This window comes from Lolium rigidum, chromosome 1 (genome assembly GCF_022539505.1).
Source record: "Lolium rigidum isolate FL_2022 chromosome 1, APGP_CSIRO_Lrig_0.1, whole genome shotgun sequence".
NCBI classification, from domain to species: domain Eukaryota; kingdom Viridiplantae; phylum Streptophyta; class Magnoliopsida; order Poales; family Poaceae; genus Lolium; species Lolium rigidum.
Window position 1 is genome coordinate 196,217,343 of NC_061508.1, and position 22,231 is coordinate 196,239,573.

At 45.4% G+C, this 22,231-nt stretch overlaps 1 protein-coding gene across 2 annotated transcripts; it reads right to left on the reverse strand.

The window, feature by feature from the left end:
- Window positions 1–10,504: 10,504 nt before the first annotated feature.
- LOC124687420 lies at window positions 10,505–14,306 on the reverse strand. Of its 2 annotated transcripts, XM_047221216.1 has the most exons (6): window positions 14,168–14,306; window positions 13,280–13,708; window positions 12,716–13,168; window positions 12,432–12,607; window positions 11,775–11,969; window positions 10,505–11,511 (listed from the first exon to the last, which is right to left on the reverse strand). In XM_047221216.1, the coding sequence occupies exons 1-6, from the start codon at window positions 14,289–14,291 to the stop codon at window positions 10,870–10,872; spliced, it is 2,019 nt and encodes a 672-aa protein (XP_047077172.1). In that variant the 5' UTR covers window positions 14,292–14,306; the 3' UTR covers window positions 10,505–10,869. The 2 variants fall into 2 exon arrangements, with proteins under 2 accessions (XP_047077172.1, XP_047077167.1); XM_047221211.1 differs by having other exon boundaries at window positions 12,716–13,708.
- Between the last annotated feature and the right edge of the window lie 7,925 nt (window positions 14,307–22,231).

A 22,231-nucleotide genomic window follows, 5' to 3' on the forward strand; every position in this document is an offset into this window, starting at 1 on the left:
GGACATCCACGTTGGTCGTTGATGGCGAAGACCACGATCTTGGGCAGAATGCCCTTCCACCTCATCCCCGAGGCCATAAGGCTAGCAAGGCCAATCTTGCCCGGGAGGCATCAACCCTTGCGTTAAGCCAGGCCTTGAAAAAGATCATGGCCTATTCTCAAGTCGCCCTGGCCAAAAGGGACGAAAGAGGCGCCTAGAAAAAGAGGTCTCTACTGCCATCTACCTCAACCTTACCAAAGAGGCCATTGATGTCCAAAGGGTGGACGTCGAGGCCAAGCCAGAAGGGCATACGTTGAGGCCAAAAGGCTTGACGCCGAGGCCAGAAGGATGGACGCCGAGACCAAAATTCGGGCAGAGGACACAAGGATCATGCTGCCGACTTGGCCACCATAGACGATGACACCAGGTCTGGATCCTGAAGAAGTGCGCCGAAGTCCGCGCGCGTGACGCATGATCTGCTGTACCAATGTCAATCACCATGAACACAATATCTCCCTACATTTGCTGATCGTGGCCATGGTGTGCCCCTTTTGAACTACATTTTTGCCGTACTATGTGCACAGGCTATGTGTAGGATAACGTTGCATAGAAAACAAAAAATTTCCTACCGCGAACACGCAATCCAAGCCAAGATGCAATCTAGAAGACGGTAGCAACGAGGGGGTATCGAGTCTCACTCTTGAAGAGATTCCAAAGCCTACAAGATGAGGCTCTTGTTGCTGCGGTAGACGTTCACTTGCCGCTTGCAAAAGCGCGTAGAAGATCTTGATCACGATCGGTTCCGGCGCCACGAACGGGCAGCACCTCCGTACTCGGTCACACGTTCGGTTGTTGATGAAGACGACGTCCACCTCCCCGTTCCGGCGGGCAGCGGAAGTAGTAGCTCCTCTTGAATCCGACAGACACGACGGCGTGGTGTCGGTTGCGGTGGAGAACTCCGGCGGAGCTTCGCTACGCGGGAGCTATGGAGGAGAAGGGGGCGGCTAGGGTTTGGGAGGGGTGGCCGGCCACTCAGGGGGTCGGCCAGTGCTGTGGTCTTGGGGTGGCCGGCCCCCTCCCCTTGGCCCCTCATTATATAGGTGGAACCCCAAGAGGTGGTGTCCAAGTCTTCGAATAAGACCCGAACCAAAAACCTTCCATAGGAGGGGGGAAACCTAGCTAAGCTAGGACTCCCACCAAGGTGGGAGTTCCACCTCCCATGTGGGGGTGGCCGGCCCCCTAAGGGGAGTCCACTTGGGACTCCTCCCCCACTAGGGTTGGCCGGCCATGGAGGTGGAGTCCCATGTGGACTCCACCTTCCTTGGTGGTTTCTTCCGGACTTTTCTAGAACCTTCTAGAACCTTCCATAGAACCTTCCGCGACATTTTATTCACATAAAATGACATCCTATATATGAATCTTATTCTCCGGACCATTCCGAACTCCTCGTGATGTCCGGGATCACATCCGGGACTTCGAACAAATATTCCAACTCCATTCCATATTCAAGAACTACCATTTCAACATCCAACTTTAAGTGTGTCACCCTACGTGTTCGTGAACTATGTGGACATGGTTGAGTACTCACTCCGACCAATAACCAATAGTGGGATCCGGAGATCCATAATGGCTCCCACATATTCAACGATGACTTTAGTGATCGAATGAACCATTCACATACAATACCAATTCCCTTTGTCTCGCGATATTTTACTTGTCCGAGGTTTGATCTTCGGTATCACTCTATACCTTGTTCAACCTCGTCTCCTCACAAGTACTCTTTACTCGTACCGTGGTATGTGGTCTATTATGAACTTATTCATATGCTTGCAAGACATTAGACGACATTCCACCGAGAGGGCCCAGAGTATATCTATCCGTCATCGGGATGGACAAATCCCACTGTTGATCCATATGCCTCAACTCATACTTTCCGGATACTTAATCCCACCTTTATAACCACCCATTTACGCAGTGGCGTTTGGTGTAATCAAAGTACCTTTCCGGTATAAGTGATTTACATGATCTCATGGTCATAAGGACTAGGTAACTATGTATCGAAAGCTTATAGCAAATAACTTAATGACGAGATCTTTATGCTACGCTTAATATGGGTGTATCCATTACATCATTCATATAATGATATAACCTTGTTATTAATAACATCCAATGTTCATGATTATGAAACTAATCATCCATTAATCAACAAGCTAGTTAAGAGGCATACTAGGGACTCTTTGTTGTTTATATATCACACATGTATCAATGTTTCGGTTAATACAATTATAGCATGACATATAAACATTTATCATAAACATAGAGATATAAATAATAACCACTTTTATTATTGCCTCTTGGGCATATCTCCAACAGTCTCCCACTTGCACTAGAGTCAATAATCTAGATTACATTGTAAGGAACCTAACACCCATGGCATTCTGGTGTTGGTCATGCTTTGCCCTAGGGAGAGCTTTAGTCAACGGATCTGCTACATTCTGATCAGTGTGTACTTTGCAAATCTTTACTTCTCCATCTTCGATGTACTCGCGAATCGAGTGGTAACGCAGCTTGATATGCTTCAGCCTCTTGTGTGACCTTGGTTCTTGTGCATTGGCGATGGCACCCATGTTGTCACAGTATATGACTAGTGGGTCCAATGCACTCGGAACCACACCGAGCTCTACAATGAACCTCTTCATCCATACCGCTTCTGATGAAGCCTCTGAAGCCGCTATGTACTCCGATTCTGTTGAAGACTTCGCCACCGTGCACTCGCTTTGAGCTTGCCCAGCTCATCGCAAGCACCATTCAATATAAACACGTACCTGCACTGTGACTTAGAGTCATCAGGATCAGTGTTCCAACTTGCATCGGTGTAACTTGTTACAACGAGCTCTTGGTCACCTCCATAACAAAGAAACATATCCTTAGTTCTTTTCAAGTACTTCAGGATATTCTTGACCGCCGTCCAGTGTTCCATTCCTCGGATCACTTTGATATCTCGCTAGTCAAACTAACAGCATGCGCTATATCCGGTCTTGTACATAGCATGGCATACATAATAGAGCCTATCGCCGAAGCATAGGGGATCTGATTCATCCTTTCTCTTTCTTCTGCCGTAGCCGGTCCTTGAGTCTTACTCAAGACCTTGCCTCGGTAACATAGGTAAAAACCCTTTCTTACTTTCGTCCATTCTAAACTTCTTTAGAATCTTGTCCAGTATGCACTCTGTGATAGCCCTATTAGGCGTCTTGATCTATCTCTATAAATCTTGATGCCTAATATATATGATGCTTCACTCAAGGTCTTTCATTGAAAAACTGTTATTCAAATAACCTTTTACACTCGCTTAATAGTTCTATATCATTCCCAATCAATAATATGTCATCTACATATAATATCGTGAATGCTACGTAGCTCCCACTCACTTTCTTGTAAATACAGGCCTCTCCATGACACCGTATAAACCCGAAGTCTTTGATCACCTTATCAAAACGTCGGTTCCAACTTCTTGATGCTTGCTTCATCCATAGATTGAACGCTGAAGTTTGCATACTTTGTCAGCATTTTTAGGATCGACAAAACCTTTGGGTTGTACCATATACAACTCTTCCTCAATGTCTCCATTAAGGAACGCCGTTTTGACATCCATCTCGCCAAATCTCATAATCGAAAAATGCAGCTATTGCTAACAAAATCCTCACAGATTTTAGCTTCGCTACAGGTGAGAAAGTCTCATCGTAGTCAACTCCTTGAATTTGTCTGAAACCCTTTGCGACAAGTCGAGCTTTATAGACAGTAATATTACCATCAGCATCTGTTTTTCTCTTGAAGATCCATTTATTCTCGACAGCCTTTCGGCTATCGTGTAAGTCTACCAAAGTCCATACTTTGTTATCATACATGGATCCCATTTCGGATTTCATGGCTTCTTGCCATTTGTTGGAATCTGGGCTCATCATCGCTTCTTCATACGTCGCAGGGTCCTCATCATTGTTATCCACAATCATGACATTTAGACAAGGATCATACCAATCAGGAGTGGCACGTTCCCTTGTCGATCCGCGAGGTTCGATAGTTTCCTCGTTCGAAGTTTCATGATCATTATCATTAGCTTCCTCTCGTTGCCGGTGTAGGCGGTACAGTGCACATCTTCCGGCATCGCGCTACTCGATCAACGAGTATAGATTCATTAATCTCATCGAGTTCTACTTTTCTTCCAAGTCACTTCTTTAGTGAGAAATTCTTTCTCAAGAAAGGTTCCGTTCTTAGCAATAAAGATTTTGCCTTCGGATCTGTGATAGAAAGTGTACCCTATAGTTTCCTTAGGGTATCCTATGAAGACGCATTTCTCCGCTTTGGGTTCTAGCTTGTCCGGTTGTAACTTTTTTACATAGGCTTCGCAACCCCAAACTTTAAGGAACGACAGACTTAGGTTTCTTATTAAACCATAATTCATACGGTGTCGTTTCTACGGATTTTGATGGTGCTCTATTTAAAGTGAATGCGGTCTGTCTCTAATGCATAACTCCAAAATGATAATGGCAAATCAGTAAGAGACATCATAGAACGAACCATATCTAAGAGAGTTCGATTACGACGTTCGGACACACCGTTTCGTTGTGGTGTTCCCGGCGGTGTCAATTGTGAAAGTATTCCGCATTTCTTTAAATGCATGCCGAACTCATAACTCAGATATTCACCTCCACGATCAGATCGTAGAAATTTGATCTTCTTGTTACGTTGATTTTCTACTTCACTTTGGAATTCCTTAAACTTCTCGAAAGTTTCGGATTTATGTTTCATGAAATAGATATACCCATATCTACTCGGATCATCCGTGAAGGTTAGAACATAACGATAACCACCGCGCGATGCTACACTCATTGGTCCGCACACATCGGTATGTATGATTTCCAATAAGTCAGTAGCTCGCTCCATCATACCGTAAAATGGAGTCTTAGTCATTTTTCCCATTAGACATGCTTCGCATCTATCAAGTGACTCAAAGTCAAGTGATTCAAGTAATCCATCAGTATGGAGTTTCTTCATGCGTTTCACTCCAATATGACCAAGACGACGGTGCCACATATAAGTAGAATTATCATTCAATTTAATTCGCTTAGCATCAATGTTATGTATATGCGTATCACTACTATCGAGATCTAATAGAAATAAGCCATTCTTTTGTGGTGCTCGACCATAAAAGATATTATTCATAAAAATAGAACAACCATTATTCTCAGACTTGAATGAATAACCGTCTTGCATTAAACAAGATCCAGATATAATGTTCATGCTTAACGCAGTACATAATAACAATTATTTAGGCTTAAAACTAATCCCGAAGGTAGATGTAGAGGAAGTGTGCCGATCGCGATCACATTGACCTTGGATCCGTTTCCAACGCGCATCGTCACTTCATTCTTCGGTAGTTGTCGTTTATTCTTTAGTTCCTGTTTCGAGTTACAAATATGAGCAACCGAACCGAGTATCAAATACCCAGGTACTAGAACGAGAACTAGTGAGATAAACATCTATAACATGTATATCGGATATACCTTCTTTCTTCTTCTTGACAAGGCCGCTCTTCAGATCCGCTAAATACTTGGAGCAATTACGCTTCCAGTGTCCCTTCTCTTTGCAGTAATAACACTCAGCATCAGGCTTAGGGTCGTTCTTAGGTTTCATAGGAGGCGTGGCAGCTTTCTTGCCACCCTTCTTGAATTTTCCCTTAGACTTGCCCTGTTTCTTGAAACTGGTGGTCTTGTTGACCATCAACACTTGGTGCTCTTTCTTGATCTCAATCTCAGCAGCTTTTAGCATGCCAAAGAGTTCAGGTAACTCCTTGTTCATGTTCTCCATATTGTAGTTCATCACAAAGTTCTTGTAACTTGGTGGCAGTGATTGAAGGACACGATTAATCCCCGATCCGTTAGGAATCACTATTCCCAAGTCACCGAGTTTCTTCGCATGCCCGGTCATGGCGAGCATGTGCTCACTAATGGAGCTGCCTTCTTCCATCATACGAGCTGAAGAAATGTTTCGATGCTTCATAGCATTCCACGGCCGCATGAGTCTCAAAAATAGCTTTCAGCTCATTCATCAACTCATGAGGATCGTGGTGCTCAAAACGTTTTTGAAGATCGGATTCCGGACCGCACAGGATGGCACACCGAACTTGAGAGTACCGAGTTTTCCGAGTCTCGTAAACAGCTTTTACTTCATCGGTTTCAGTTTCGCAGGAGGGTCACCTAGCGGTGCATCAAGCACATATTGCAGATTTCCGCCGAGAGGAAGATCCTCACATGACGGAACCGATCGGTGAAGTTGCTACCGTTGCTCTTAAGCTTTTCTTTCTCTAGGAACTGGTTAAAATTGATTGAGGACGCCATCTCTACAACATATATTTGCAATAGTTTAGACTAAGTTTATGACAAATTGAGTTCAAATTTTAATTCAACATAATTAAAAATCTAGGTGAACTCCCACTCAAAACAATATCCCTCGCATTGTCTTAGTGATCACACGAACCAAATCCACCGCACCTCAAATCGATCATCACGAGAAAAGGTGTGATTTCAATGGCGAACACTCAAAGTGTTCATCATATCAATCATATGATTCATGCTCTACCTTTCGGTATCATGTGTTCCGAGACCATGTCTGTACATGCTAGGCTCGTCAAGGCCACCTTAGTATCCGCATGTGCAAAACTGTCTTGCACCCGTTGTATGTACTTATCGAATCTATCACACCCGATCATCACGAGATGCTTCAAAACGATAAGACTTGATAACGGTGCTACTAAGGATGAACACTTTATTATCTTGAGATTTTAGTGAGGGATCATCTTATAATGCTACCGTCGCGATCTAAGCAAAATAAGATGCATAAAAGGATTAACATCACATGCGGTTCATATGTGATATGATATGGCCCTTTTTGTCTTTGCGCCTTTGATCTTCATCTCCAAAGCACGGACATGATCTCCATCATCTTCGGGCATGATCTCCATCATCGTCGGCGTAGCGTCAAGGTCAATGGCGCCGTCTTCATGATTGTCCTCCATGTAGCAACTATTACAACTACTTTGAAATACTACTCAACATGAAATTTAAAGACAACCATAAGGCTCCTGCCGGTTGCCACAATACAATAATGATCATCTCATACATATTCATCATCATATTATGGCCATATCACATCACCAAACCACCGCAAAAACAAGTTAGACGCTCTCTAATTTGGTTTGCATATTTTACGTGGTTTAGGGTTTTCGATATAGATCTAATCTACCTACGAACATGAACCACAACGTTGATACTAATGTTGTCAATAGAAGAGTAAATTGAATCTTTACTATAGTAGGAGAGACAGACACCCGCAAAGCCTCTTATGCAATACAAGTTGCATGTCGAACGAGGAACAAGTCTCATGAACGCGGTCATGTAAAGTTAGTCCGAGCCGCTTCATCCCACTATGCCATAAAGATGCAAAGTACTCAACTAAAGATAACAAGAGCATCAACGCCCACAAACCATTGTGTTCTACTCGTGCAACCATCTATGCATAGACACGGCTCGATACCACCGTAGGATAACGTTGCATAGAAAACAAAAATTTTCCTACCGCGAACACGCAATCCAAGCCAAGATGCAATCTAGAAGACGGTAGCAACGAGGGGGTATCGAGTCTCACCCTTGAAGAGATTCCAAAGCCTACAAGATGAGGCTCTTGTTGCTGCGGTAGACGTTCACTTGCCGCTTGCAAAAGCGCGTAGAAGATCTTGATCACGATCGGTTCCGGCGCCACGAACGGGCAGCACCTCCGTACTCGGTCACACGTTCGGTTGTTGATGAAGACGACGTCCACCTCCCCGTTCCAGCGGGCAGCGGAAGTAGTAGCTCCTCTTGAATCCGACAGCACGACGGCGTGGTGTCGGTTGCGGTGGAGAACTCCGGCGGAGCTTCGCTACGCGGGAGCTATGGAGGAGAAGGGGGGCGGCTAGGGTTTGGGAGGGGGTGGCCGGCCACTCAAGGGGGTCGGCCAGGCTGTGGTCTTGGGGTGGCCGGCCCCCTCCCCTTGGCCCCTCATTATATAGGTGGAACCCCAAGAGGTGGTGTCCAAGTCTTCGAATAAGACCCGAACCAAAAACCTTCCATAGGAGGGGGAAACCTAGCCAAGCTAGGACTCCCACCAAGGTGGGAGTTCCACCTCCCATGTGGGGTGGCCGGCCCCCTAAGGGGAGTCCACTTGGGACTCCTCCCCCACTAGGGTTGGCCGGCCATGGAGGTGGAGTCCCATGTGGACTCCACCTTCCTTGGTGGTTTCTTCCGGACTTTTCTAGAACCTTCTAGAACCTTCCATAGAACCTTCCGCGACATTTTATTCACATAAAATGACATCCTATATATGAATCTTATTCTCCGGACCATTCCGGAACTCCTCGTGATGTCCGGGATCACATCCGGGACTTCGAACAAATATTCCAACTCCATTCCATATTCAAGAACTACCATTTCAACATCCAACTTTAAGTGTGTCACCCTACGGTTCGTGAACTATGTGGACATGGTTGAGTACTCACTCCGACCAATAACCAATAGTGGGATCTGGAGATCCATAATGGCTCCCACATATTCAACGATGACTTTAGTGATCGAATGAACCATTCACATACAATACCAATTCCCTTTGTCTCGCGATATTTTACTTGTTCGAGGTTTGATCTTCGGTATCACTCTATACCTTGTTCAACCTCGTCTCCTGACAAGTACTCTTTACTCGTACCGTGGTATGTGGTCTCTTATGAACTTATTCATATGCTTGCAAGACATTAGACGACATTCCACCGAGAGGGCCCGAGTATATCTATCCGTCATCGGGATGGACAAATCCCACTCGTTGATCCATATGCCTCAACTCATACTTTCCGGATACTTAATCCCACCTTTATAACCACCCATTTACGCAGTGGCGTTTGGTGTAATCAAAGTACCTTTCCGGTATAAGTGATTTACATGATCTCATGGTCATAAGGACTAGGTAACTATGTATCGAAAGCTTATAGCAAATAACTTAATGACGAGATCTTACGCTTAATATGGGTGTATCCATTACATCATTCATATAATGATATAACCTTGTTATTAATAACATCCAATGTTCATGATTATGAAACTAATCATCCATTAATCAACAAGCTAGTTAAGAGGCATACTAGGGACTCTTTGTTGTTTATATATCACACATGTATCAATGTTTCGGTTAATACAATTATAGCATGACATATAAACATTTATCATAAACATAGAGATATAAATAATAACCACTTTTATTATTGCCTCTTGGGCATATCTCCAACATTATGTGCACAATGTGATGGATTTATATTTGAGACCTAATTTAAGCCAATCCGATGGTCATATTTTGGTGAAATTTTACTTGTTTGTGCTTTTTTTGGGAGATTTCAGAAAAGATGGCCCGGACGGACAAAATGCGTCGGTCCGCTGGGATACCCCTCGACGCAAACAGATCCCTGACCATTTTCGTGTCTGCGGACCGACGCAAACAAACGCGCGTGGCTAATTGGGATGTCCGAAATGCGTAGGGCGTTGGAGATTCCCTAACTCTATATGTGAGCACCTTCAGCTATCACTTATCGGTCAGCCTGCCAAAGGGACACAAGAAAGGCGTTATCCGTTTGCAAGATCACCTGCTGGGTAAGGTTAAGTCTCACCGCATGGGCTACAGGATCAGCCAAGTCCATGTTTCACGTGTCTGCAGGAGATTGACGAACCTGACGACAATCTGTTTAATTATGTGTACGCCAGGGAGGTTTGGTTCATTTTTTTTTTTTCAGGATGCCAATCTGTTCGAAGCTACGCTATCAGATGACGACAGGCTAGAGGATTGGTAGTTGCGTGCAAGGACGAGATATCAGGGGAATGCGAAGAAATTGTTCGACTCCTGAGTTATTCCCACTTGCTGGCTACTCTGGAATCTGGAAACAAGAAATGCTCGTGTGTTTCAGAATTCAGGAACACACAACTTCGGTCAATCAAAGAAGAACATGCGCAATGGATGATTGCTTGGAGGAGTAGGAGTAGGAGCAGGAGTCAAAATAGTTTAGGAGAGTAGGCGTACACGTTTCCGGAGCGTCTTAGTGTCCTTCGATTTAACATGTATGCAGGGGCTAATCGAAGCTTGTAAACTTATTCGTTCTTTCTATAAAGCTATGGTAGGCATTCGCGCACCCTCGAAAAAAACTAGAAGATTGTTGGTCCCTACCATACAACGCCTCGATCACAAGCTCATGCTAGTGACTAGTGAGTCAACGACCCGGCCACGCTTGCTTGGGACTATAGGGCCCTGATGGAGAACTATGGGGCAGATTCATGTACGTACAGATCTTATGGCATGTGCTAACCATATGGACGTGATAAACAAGATTGTGAACTGCCACTAGAGACCAAGCTGTGGCCAGTCCGCTTTCTTTGGTGCTGGTGGTCCGAAGGAAATATAATGAACAACCGTGAATGATCGATTACTCAGCCTGGATGAGTACGGGTACAAGGTGCATGCAAAATCTTGCTTAAAGTGCTTTGAATGGGCACGATAATAATCAAACAACAAACTGTGCGCGCTTAAAGACCAAGATGCTGCTTATTAGCGTCCAAATTGAAATATGTATACATCCTAAGAGAGGATGCATAATGGGGTAATTGTTCTCCGCTGGCTGAAAAAAGCAACATTTTGCCAAGCAGTACCATTTTGATGGCCGTTAGTTAGCAATAAAAGTATAACCGGAATCCCTGGCTTCCTGGTTTCTGCAATCCTACTTCCTCACATATATACAAGTACCACCATCTGGGCTTCTAGATGCCTTCAGCTCCAGCCATTTTCCTCACTTAGCACGTGCTCCCAGTCAGACGAGCCGTACTCGGAATTGCTGTGCAAAATGCTACCTCTTCCAGTGATATATGAGGGAGGCAGCACGTCATCCAAAGTGCATCCATTCGACTCTGGACGAGCTCTACTTGACGCTTGTTGCGACCCGAGATGCGCATGACGATGTGTGGAGGCTTCTTCCAATCCTGCCAGGACATGTCTACGCTGCAAATTCTTTGGCATAGTGTAGCCTTTGGTGCTTGAAGAACAGCTAAGTGCGCTGTTGCCTCCTGACTGAATGTAGTCTCCAGCATAAAAGAGATTTTGACTGGTTCTTGCTCCTGATGTCTCTCCAGTAGGTGGATCCTTGGAAAAGGTCAGCATCGGTGCGTGAGCTAGGGAAGCTCCATACGAACTACTTGGATCGGTGCCCAAATCAGATACTTGCAAATAGTTCTTGCTGGGACTGCCAATAGGAGCCATGCTGGACTCTAGGTCTATTCTTATACAAGTGTTCATCAGCTGGTACTTCAATTCACAATTTGCACGCTCCGCTTCAATCCAAAGACTTCTATACACCTGAACCTGTGAATGCTCTTCCTCGCAGGAGATCTTCTTCGGAACATCATTGAGTGGAGGCTGGTCAATCATTAACAATGGCTTGTGAATAAAGTGAAATAGTAATAATTAGTTAAACTACTTATGTTTTCGATGCGAGTGCCCCTCAAATCCTGCTAGACTTATCACAAGGTATGACTTTCCTGAAAGAAATTGCAAGGAGCAAAACTATTTCGCACATATCTTCTAAAAATAGCCAGACCTTTTTAGCATGTCTATTGAAAAATGCATTCCTTTAGTAATAACATAAACAAAATAAGTAACTTACAATGCGAAAAGATTACCTGCCCACGTGTCAAGCTGTTTCTGCCAAACTCGTTGAGCATGTGACTAGAACCAGCAAAATGATTAATGATTATGCCTTTTCCACCGTCTGCAACGTAACTACCATTGCATTTTCCTGCATCAGATTTTAAAACTGTAGTCTGAGAATATGGAGCCTTTGACCCTGCCTTGCCGGAAGCACCCTTAATAGGACCCTAGTAAACAACAGATACAAGATATCATGGGGTGACTGATTTAGATATCATGATACTGTTGTAAGTTTTAACGGCTTTTCTTCTTTTTTGACGACAAGAAGGCAAAGAACCAAGTAGCATAGAACTTTTTTTAACCGGAACTACAATGTAAAGAAGTAAAATAAAATTAACAAACACTCGTAATAATACAATCTTCTTATCCTGCATATGAAATTCGGACAAACACATTTGGCATAAGTAGAAGCAATCAAAGTTCAGAGTGAAGCAAAAAAAAGAGCAGAATGAATCAAAGTAATTAAGCTCGGTACTGTTCTCTCATGTCAAATTAGTTCTGAATAATGCAAGACGACAATAAAACTGCAAGCTGCACGTTATGATTATGCTCATATGGAAATATTTGAAATTAGCAGAATGCTTATGCTCAATAAGAATTAGAAAACAACAATTCCCAAAACAGCATACCTGTCTTGTTTTATGAAGGAAAGTCTGAAGACTATCAATCACTGATTCAAGGAGGATGTATTCATGTTCCTCTAGCTCAATTTTCTCATTGGAACAACTACTCTGGAGGAGCTCTGTAAAATTCTTGATGTCCTTCAGAACTCCTGATACATTCCTTCCTGTTGAAGAACATGGTCCTGTAACATTTTCAGTAACTTAACATGTTATGCATTAGAAGGAAATGATAATTTCAAATATGAAGCAGCAGGTACTATCATATAGAACTTCAAAGGAGTTAGACATACCTTGGGAAGTTATTGATTTCCCAATTGATGAAGGTACATAATCCGGAGCAGCAGAATTCAGACCAGATCGCTTCACATAATTATCTCTCAGCTCCAAAAGGTGGTTCTGCTCTTTTTTACACTTGGCTGCATATTGGTTTGTACACTCAAGCTCCTTCCCATGGGTATCTTTTGTTTGCTTCATACCTATAACTCCAGATTTCTTTGACACATCGGCTTCAGTTTGTGATTGGGAATGGTCGTGCTTAGTCTTACTAGTGACCAAACTTTGAACCTCAGACAGAGCATTATAATGTGGAACAGTGCTACAGCTCTGTTTCTCTCCCGCCCCAAAAGCTTCTAATTCTTGATCAGTTGACTGGATAGCAGGTGTTTGAAGTGCATCAAATGGAGACACGTGAGAAGCTGAAGCTCCTCTATAACATGGTGAATCGACAGAGCATTCCGATGGATCTGGCATCACATCATCAGCCATGAAACCACATGGATCAGCAGAGGTAGTTGGAGTATGAAGAGGCTTCACACTGATGGCAGGATCTGCCTCTTTGAAGCAGATCACGGTACCTTGTGAGTTGTCCTTGCCATCAACAGGAGTACTGACTTGTAAAATGGGGAATGATGTTTCTTTCCCCCTGTCTCTATTTGATTTGAGATTTTCTGCCACAGCCAGCTGGCTAGTAGAACCAGAACTGTTGTTGTTAGTTTCTGGTGTTTTATTCGGTGGCCTTTCTATCTTCACTGTTGAGCATCTGCTGCCATTTCCCGAGGTCAAGATACGTTGCGGCTTATAATCGGATGTTATCCTGGCCGATGGCGAGGAGGGATACGCATCCATACAGCCTGCTGACCATGAACTTGGCTGTCCAGCATGCATTCCATATGTAGAGGGTGGATAAAAAGCAGCATTTGGTTTTGCCGAGACGCGTGCAATTGGCGACGCTGAGTCGTCAGCGCACACCACAAAGGTACCATCCGTCGACCTAGAAACGTCACCTAGGCATCACAATGAACAATTAATGTCTCTGTTATGTAGTACAACCAGAACACAAATATCGAATTTATAATATTATGAAGATTTTGCCTAAGAAAGTGCAGGTTGGGGATAGTCATGGATAAAGTCATCATCTAGTAGCAACTAAGGGGGTGAAAGAAAGCGCACGGTACAACTACAACCATAAATCTTGAAGATGAATAATGCATGCCGGATACTTCAAATCAACTAGGATCCGCCGATTCGTGGCCTACCACGATAGACCGCAAACCTCACCAACGCCCAGGAACCGCACAAAGGTCAAATCTTTGGCGAAGCTAGCCAGAGCCACCAGATTGACCCAGCGGCGTAGCGCAATCACCAGGTGCTACGCGATAACGCGCGGACCAACCAAAATACGGAGCAAGGCGGAGATTAAGAAGAAAAGGGTGGGGATTGGAGGGGGGAGAGAGGGAGGTTACCATCCTGGCGGCGCCCGGGAGGTGTGCATGCCGGTCGGGAGGGGAGGGTGAAGGGAGCTGCGTGCGGGGAGAGGGCGGACGAAGGGGCGGGGTTAATGGCGGCGGCCGCGGCGGCTGAGGTCATCGCCGGCGTCTGGCGCGGAAACACTGGTAGAGTTGAGTGGCCGAGCCGTAATAATTGAGGAAGCGGAGAAGTACGGGGAATTTTTCGGCTCCGGTTACCAAAGCAAAGCTGAAGGATGGGACAGTACATGATGCACAAGAAAATGTTGCAACTAACAAAGTTTAGAGCATCTCCAGTCGCGTCCCCCAAACCGTCCCCCAAAGCGCGCCGGATTGAGCGTTTGGGGACGTGTTTTGTTCGTGCCGCGTTTGGGGGACGTCGCTCCCCAGCCGCGTCCCCCAAACGCCGCCCCCAAACATTTAAAATAATTTTTTTAACACATAAACCATTTATATCCTTGCAGTCTCTTCCTCAGTTGGCCCTCTCAAGTAGTATTTGCCAAACTTTCCCACCACAGCTCGGCAAAACTTGTACATGCACTCAATGGCAGTAGACTCACTCATGCGAAGGTAGTCGTCCTGTGTATCGGCGGGTGCTCCGTATGCAAGCATCCTCATGGCGGCGGTGCACTTCGAATGGATGAGAACCCGAGAACGCCTACGGCGTCGAGCTTGAGCTTGAAGTAGGGGTCGAACTCTCGAACGCCGTGGAGGATATTCATGAACATGCCCTTGCTCATCCTGTACCGGCGCCGAAAATTGTCGGCATGTGTTGCCCGTCGGCGAAGTAGTCGTTGTGCGGCATGGCATGCCCCTCCATCCTCTGCCGGGGCTTCGACTTCCTTCTTCCCGGCCTTGATCCTCCGCGGCGCGGCCTCTTCCTCTTCTCCGCCTCGGCGTCAAGCATGTCCTGGAGGGACGCGATGATCGGCAAATGCTCCCGCAGGTCGTCGTCGAACGCTTGCTCGTCCTCCGGCGGCAGGGCAACCATCTCATCGTCGTTGTCCATGGCTAAAGCAAAATCAATGGTTAAAATTGCGCCGAGGCGGACGACGCAACAAACGAGCGACCAATCGCGCCTACCCGGCAAGTCGTCGAGCACCTTCACGTGCGCGGAGGTGGGGCGGATTTGACGGCGCGTTACGGGAGGCGCCGGCGACGCGGCGGCGGCGGCACGGCCGGCGGGAGCCCCGGCCGCGACAACGGTGCCGACTCGCAGACACGGATCGGACGCCCAAACGGCCGGGAAATCCGGCGGCGGCGGTGGGGTGGGAGGCGCGGGAAGGAAGGAGCGACGAGAAAAGAGGCGCGAACCAATGGTTTATGCAAATAGTCGCCGACATGTGGGAGCCCGCCTCGCTTTTCGTTGTGTCCGGCGTCCCGGTGCGTCCCACGTGGGACGGGGACGGGCTCGGGACGCCGGACACCGTATCGGGGCGCGCCGGACAAAAAAGGGCTTTGGGGGACGCGGCTGGAACGCTTTTTTTGTCCGGCGCGCCCCAAATCGCTTTGGGGGACGGTTTGGGGGACGCGACTGGAGATGCTCTTAAGACTTTTTTGCTTTCAAAAAAGTTTAAGACTGTTTTTTTTTTCTTGACCACGGTACATGCTCATCCTTATCTGGTGCGAGTATATGTATATGCCTCCAAACCTAAGTGCATCTCCACTCGTCTCCCCGACGAGGCCCCCGAACGACATTTTTTCCTTCCGGACGGCGTAATTCGGCCCAGTCGCGCCCCCGATTCCTCGTTTTCGTCCGGATTTGTGCATAAATTCATCCGGCGATCACACGCCATCCCCGGCCCCCCGGGGAGCTTTCGGGGACTCCGGACGAAACAAAAGCGCGCGTGGCCCCAACTTGTCGGCGACAATGGCCTGGGTTTGTACGGCAATACCCTCGTCTTCCCGATCTACGGCAATACCCTCGTCTTCCCGATCTACGGCAATACCCTCGTCGAACGAAAGCTTTGAACTCTCGGGTGGTGCAACATAGATAGATTATATATATTTCGAATATAATTCGAATAAACATAAAAATTACATATAAAAACTTTAAAACAAACTTAAACTACTTCTTCTTCCTACGTGGCCCCGCCTCATCGTCGTGGCGGCGACGCTTCCGGCTCGTCACCTCCTCGTCGGAGGAAGTTGAGTCCTCCTCCTCGTCGGTGTCCTCGACCTCTTCGTCGTCCTCCTCCTCGCTGCTCCTCCTCCTCTTCCTCGGCCTCTTCCTCGGCCTGCTCCTTGGCCTCTTCGTCGTCCTCCTCGTCGCCATCCCATGTGTCCTCCTCCTCGTCGTCATCCCATTCGTCCTCGCTGGCCGGCGGGGGGGAATCGTCGCTGCTGGACGATGCAGCTTTATCCCACCAATGGCGCCATCCAGGCGGCTTCCCTCGCTGTCGGTGTCCGATGGCCAAGAGAGATCGCTCATGGTTGACGGAGGATGGTGAGGAGAGAACAGATGAATGGCGTCGGCCGTCGGAAACCGTATATGTAGGTCTCTCGACGAAGAGAGCGGCGGTTGCTCTTCCGCGGAGTTCGTGCTCCATTACGGCGGTTCTCGCATCGAGGCCACTTCGACCGTTCCCGACGAGTCGTTTCGGCTCTCCAGACCACTTCGCGACGGTTCAATGCGTCGAGGGCACTCCGACGATTGCCCTTCCCGGTGACTGCACCGTCGCTATGCACGCGGTGGGTGCGCGTCGAAAGGCGACCATGGGCTCGCGGCTGGGAAAATGGGCCTCCCCAGGCCACAAAATACATCCATCCGGCGCTAAATAACGCCGGATTTCGGCCTGGGGAGCCCCAACGGCTGGGGATGCTCTAATGGGTAGGATTGCAAAGCGGACATCCGTAAATCTACAGGTATTTTAAAAGTTAAACATGTGTTAATTTTAAATAAAGAGACTTCTAAAACGTTTGGTTTTATATGAGCTCCTCGCAACACTACTAAAGATTTGTTTGATTCAAAAAAATCTAATAGAGATTTTGTAAGATTCCATCCTCGTTTCTTTTTCCTATGTGTATTGTTTGATTCATAGAATGTATAAGAATTTTTCCTACGGGGTTGCATTGCACTATATTTTGAAGACAATTTCTTTGATTTTCCGGCGAGTCAAATGCTACTTTACAGAAAAATTGCTCTAGGATTCAACTAGATATGACATTCTAATTTTGAGGTTTTCCTATTTATTTATTTTGAAACGAGGACAAAAGCTTTGCCCATTTCATTGATTAAGAAAGGAGTTTACAAGAAAATAAAGTACTATTACAAAAGAGTATTACTCTCCCGACATCAAATGGCCCAAATGTTTCGCACCGGCTAAAACCCAAAGACGGGCTTGCTTGCTTGTTCTTTAAAACCCTATTGTTTCGTTCATTCCAAATCTCCCAAATGATGAGCATAGAGAGCGTGGCCAACCTTTTTCGGCCTTGACCCGAGATCAAAAGATTCCACCACTCCGGGAAAGAGAGGTCCGCCCAATTGTTTGTGCAAAGTGCAAGGAGGCCCAACCACTCCTTGGCTTTGTTCCATAGCCGCAAGGTGAAACGGCAATGCACAAAAAGTTGGTCGGCGGATTCTATGCAACTTTTGCAAAGAGGGCAAAGTCCACACTTTGGCCATCCTCGCTTGGCCAAACGGTCGGCCGTCCAAATCCTATTTTGATTTACAAGCCAAATGAAGAACTTGATCTTAGGAGGAGCTCAAGCCTTCCAAACCAACTTGTTTTCCTATTTATGTTTTTCAGAATCCTACGAATCAAACAAGCCCTAGTAGGTTTAGGTGTTGCTTCTTTTCTTCGAGACTAAGTCTAATTACTTTTCTACAGCGATACCGAAAGCATAATCTATTTCATGCAGATAAGCTGGGGTTCCAAATTTATAACATTTGACCAACAATGTAGATATAGAGAATGCAAAATACATTGATACAATGAAATAGCCAACGCACCTCATGAATGCAAAAAAAATAAAACAATAATTTAAAAAAGGTTAAAAAATCCAAATGCATTTTGGAATCAAAGATGATCAAATATTGTACTTGTATAAAAATATTTCACAAGGAAATTATTATCATTGTATCCTGCATAAAAATAACAAAATCGGAACAGTCCATATCCATGTACTATTCACGCTATATTCATCGTAAATTTTCATTTTCTACCATGGAAATCATTTCTCGCCCAAATATTTTTATAGGAGTATAACACTTGATCATCTTTGGTTTCCAGGAGGGGTTGATTTTTTATTAGTATTTGAAATTACTAAGCATTTTGGGGTTTATCGGGTGCTGCACCCATGGGCCGGATACTGTTCACGAATAGTGGTTGTTCCCAACCATATATCCTCCCAGAAACGTATCTCCGCCCCATTCTTAATGGAGAAGGACCCAAATGGGAAAAAGTGCTTCTTTGTTGCCATGATGCCGTCCTAAAAGTGTGAATCTCCAGGTTTCCACAAAACCTGGGATGTCGCCATTGAGCCAACGTACTTTTTCCGCAAAAGTTGTTGCCATACCCCATCCTCTGTTAATAACCTGGCTAGCCATTTACCGAGCAAAGCCCTGTTCTTAACTTCAAGATCGTGAACACCAAGTCCACCTTGATCTTTTGGACAACATACACTCCATTTAGTCAATCGGTATTTTTTCTTCTCACTATCCCTTGCCAAAAAAATCTTGATCGGAAATAGTCCAATCTATGCAAGACTCCTATGACGTTATTTACAGGGCTACCTATTGAATCTACTTTGTATCTCCTTCCTGCGGATCAGCACGAATATCTGAATTTTAGATGCAATTGGTTGATGCCAGTTGTACTGGCTGGGGGCAACCCATTAGGATACAATGATGCATAGAAGCTCTTTGTATGTTTTCTTTCGCTGGTTGATGCATGTGGCAACTTTAACTGGCTCATGATTTGTAATATTTTACGGACTTTTAAACTAAGCTAGAAAATTTTACAAACTGCTCAATTCCTCGTCCCACACACGGGGCGACGTCAACGGCACACGTGCCTATAATTGATGGTTTGGTGGCACCTTCATGTTCATACCGCAACTGAAGTTCTAAATTTTGTTGTCACGTCACAACAAATGGGCATTGTCACAACATAAGACAGGCATGCTAGGGTCGGCATATACTCCCTCCGATGTGTCATGCCAGGGTTTGCATATATACTCCCTTCATCCTCAAATAAGTGTATGTTTACACATGTTTTAATTTAAGTTTAATTGGTTTTGACTAACTTTCTAAAAAAAGTAGTAGAGACGGATGCAAGAGGTTATGAGGCTGATTGAAGACCCTGGTGGCAGCAAGTCTGAAATTGCGTGCATATGCCACGAGATCAAGGAGCTGAGTGGGAAATTTTTTTAGTCTTAAGTTTTGTTTCATTGGGAGGCTAGCTGATGAGACTGTTCATAATTGTGCTAAAAAGGCTAGTTCTAGTAGAACAAGGTGTTTGTGGATTAACTTCACACTATTGCACTTAGTTGATATTCTTGCAAAGGATTGTAATCCCACAAGTTAAGAAATGAAGTTCCTTAATTTGCAAAAAAAAAGTAGTAGAATTTATGACACCGACTTAGTATTGCTAGATTCATCTTGACATGTCCGTTTAATAATACAATAATTTAATGGCATATATATTTCTTCTTATGTAAAAAAATGGTTATTTGAAAATATTTGACTTCCAGAAAAGGAAAGCATACACTTATTCATGAACGGATGGAGTAATTAGGAAAACGTTTTACTTTCGTCGGGGGACAATGTCTCGCTATCCACCGCCTTCCCCATGCGCCGCGTGACCCCAAATCTGTCGAGAGAAACCGAACGTGACAAACAAGTGAGGGTCCCACCCACGTTCTATCTGCTCACACATATCTAGGCCCCACCGTCTTTTCAATCAAACCCATCAAACCCACACATGGCGCACGCCTATGAGAGCTCATAGCACCGCACTGCATCGCTTGCCCGCCGTCGTCCTAGCCACGTAGCGATGTCGCGACCATCGTACAACGAGCACCTCAAATCCCCCCTCTCTTGAGGCTATGTTCCTGCCTTAAACACCAACGTGTGCTACGAGGCCGCACCATGTCGTTGCTTCATTGGAGACGCAGATTACTGAGGAGTTGCGAGCAATAGGCGGCAAAGCTGCAAGTGGTGAGGGGCGGTGTTGCCAACGTCAGCCACCGATGCTACAATTAGCAGGCGGCGCAAATGCGAACACAAGGAGTGGTGCTGCCATCGGCAACCACCAGTGTTGTCGTTTGTGGCCGTTAGTGCTACGACCATGAGTTTGCGGTGCTGCCAAGTGACCACGGTGATGCTACTATGGAAGACGGTCATGCTGAAAACGGCGAGACACGATGCTACAAACCGCGGCACCATTGCTGCATGTGGTGCCGCCGGAGCTCGAGGGGCCACTGTCACAGCTGCAAGCGGCTGGCGCAGTTGTTACAAATGGTCGCTGGATCTGCTGCAAACGGTCGCCAGTTTTGCTACAAACAGTTCCCGGGTTTGCTACAAGTGGTGCCGCTATTGCAAGCTGCCCGGCGAGGGAGCTAATGGCTAGGATAGTCACCAGCCATGTCTCCTTGTACGTGAGGGGAGATTTCCATGTATTTTTCTGCAAGGAGTTATATGTTGTTGAACGAGCACCGCCGTTGCTGCTGCGAGCAGTTTTTGATGTTGTTGCCTACGGATGCAGGCTCACCAACTTGATGGGCCACATTGATTGGCGTGAGGAGCAAGGCCTGGAGATTTTTCCTCTCTGGTTCAGATGGGGGCACGAGCGAGGAAGCATGAGTTGACTTTTTATTGAGAGAAAATATGGGGCTTTATTGATTATAGTATATCATTACACAGTCTTCGGGATACAATCTGGAGCAGAATTTCTAAAAATGTGAGTTGACTTTGTTAATACGAACGAGGAAGAGATTTGCATGAATCAGATGATCGGGACCAACTCAATCTAACGGTGCGAACGGCGGGGATCCCCTGAAGCACGCTTAGCATAGCCCACATAAGTAACACGCATTGGAACATATTTCGTCACATCTAATCGAAAAGATCTCATCTGCCATCATTGTTGTGGATATATACTTCATAGATATACCAACGACATGGTCTAATACGGCAACCTCGGGTGGCCCACAGATGGTGGTTGAGCATATGGCTGAACCGGGCGTCTCAATTATCGATTGACCAAAATGGAGAGTCTAGAAGCAAAAGTTTTATCTAGATCTGCATTAACATAGTTGGTCAGATCCGCACCAACATAGGTTAGGCGGATCCTTACATGTACGGAATGATTTACCTAGTTAGCTAGGATAGTGCTAGTATAGTTCGACCTAGACTACTCCTTGTAAATCGGACAGGGTGGTTCTACACCCGGGTGCATATGCACCCTTTATTTGAAACGCATATTAAATATATTTAAAAATGTTAGAAAAATACAAATAAAAATTTCTTGTATATACCTTGACATGTTATATGCTTACAAAGTTGTTTCAGCAAAAACCGATATATTTCATGCCTTGTGCAAAAAAGATAAATCTTAGGTGCTAAAATAATCTATTTTTTGATGCATTATTTGTCTTTTTTACACAGGGTACAAAAAATGTTGGTTTTATGTGAAAATTTACGTGCACACATAGAACATGTCCCTCTACATGCTAGATTTTTTTCCTAAATTTTTTTACGGTTTGGAAATATGTTCTATACATACCGGGTGCATATGCACCCGGGATCAGATTTGGTTTTCCGTTGTAAATCCTACATCATAGCGACTTTATAAGCCGGATCCCGGGAACCCTTGGGCTAGAACCAACTATTTCATTATAATCGCGCACTTATTTTTCCTATAATAAATTATAGTAGCACGTAGGGTTTCATCACTGTTGCGAGAGATTTAAAGATAAGTAACTTGTATCACTCCTGAGCTTCACACGAGGAATATCTCATATCGTACCTCGTCAAGAGGCATAAAGTGACACCAAGGCAGCAAGCCAAGGTTGTACACCCGTTCAAACTGGTGTCCTTTAATATAGTTTACCAGTTCT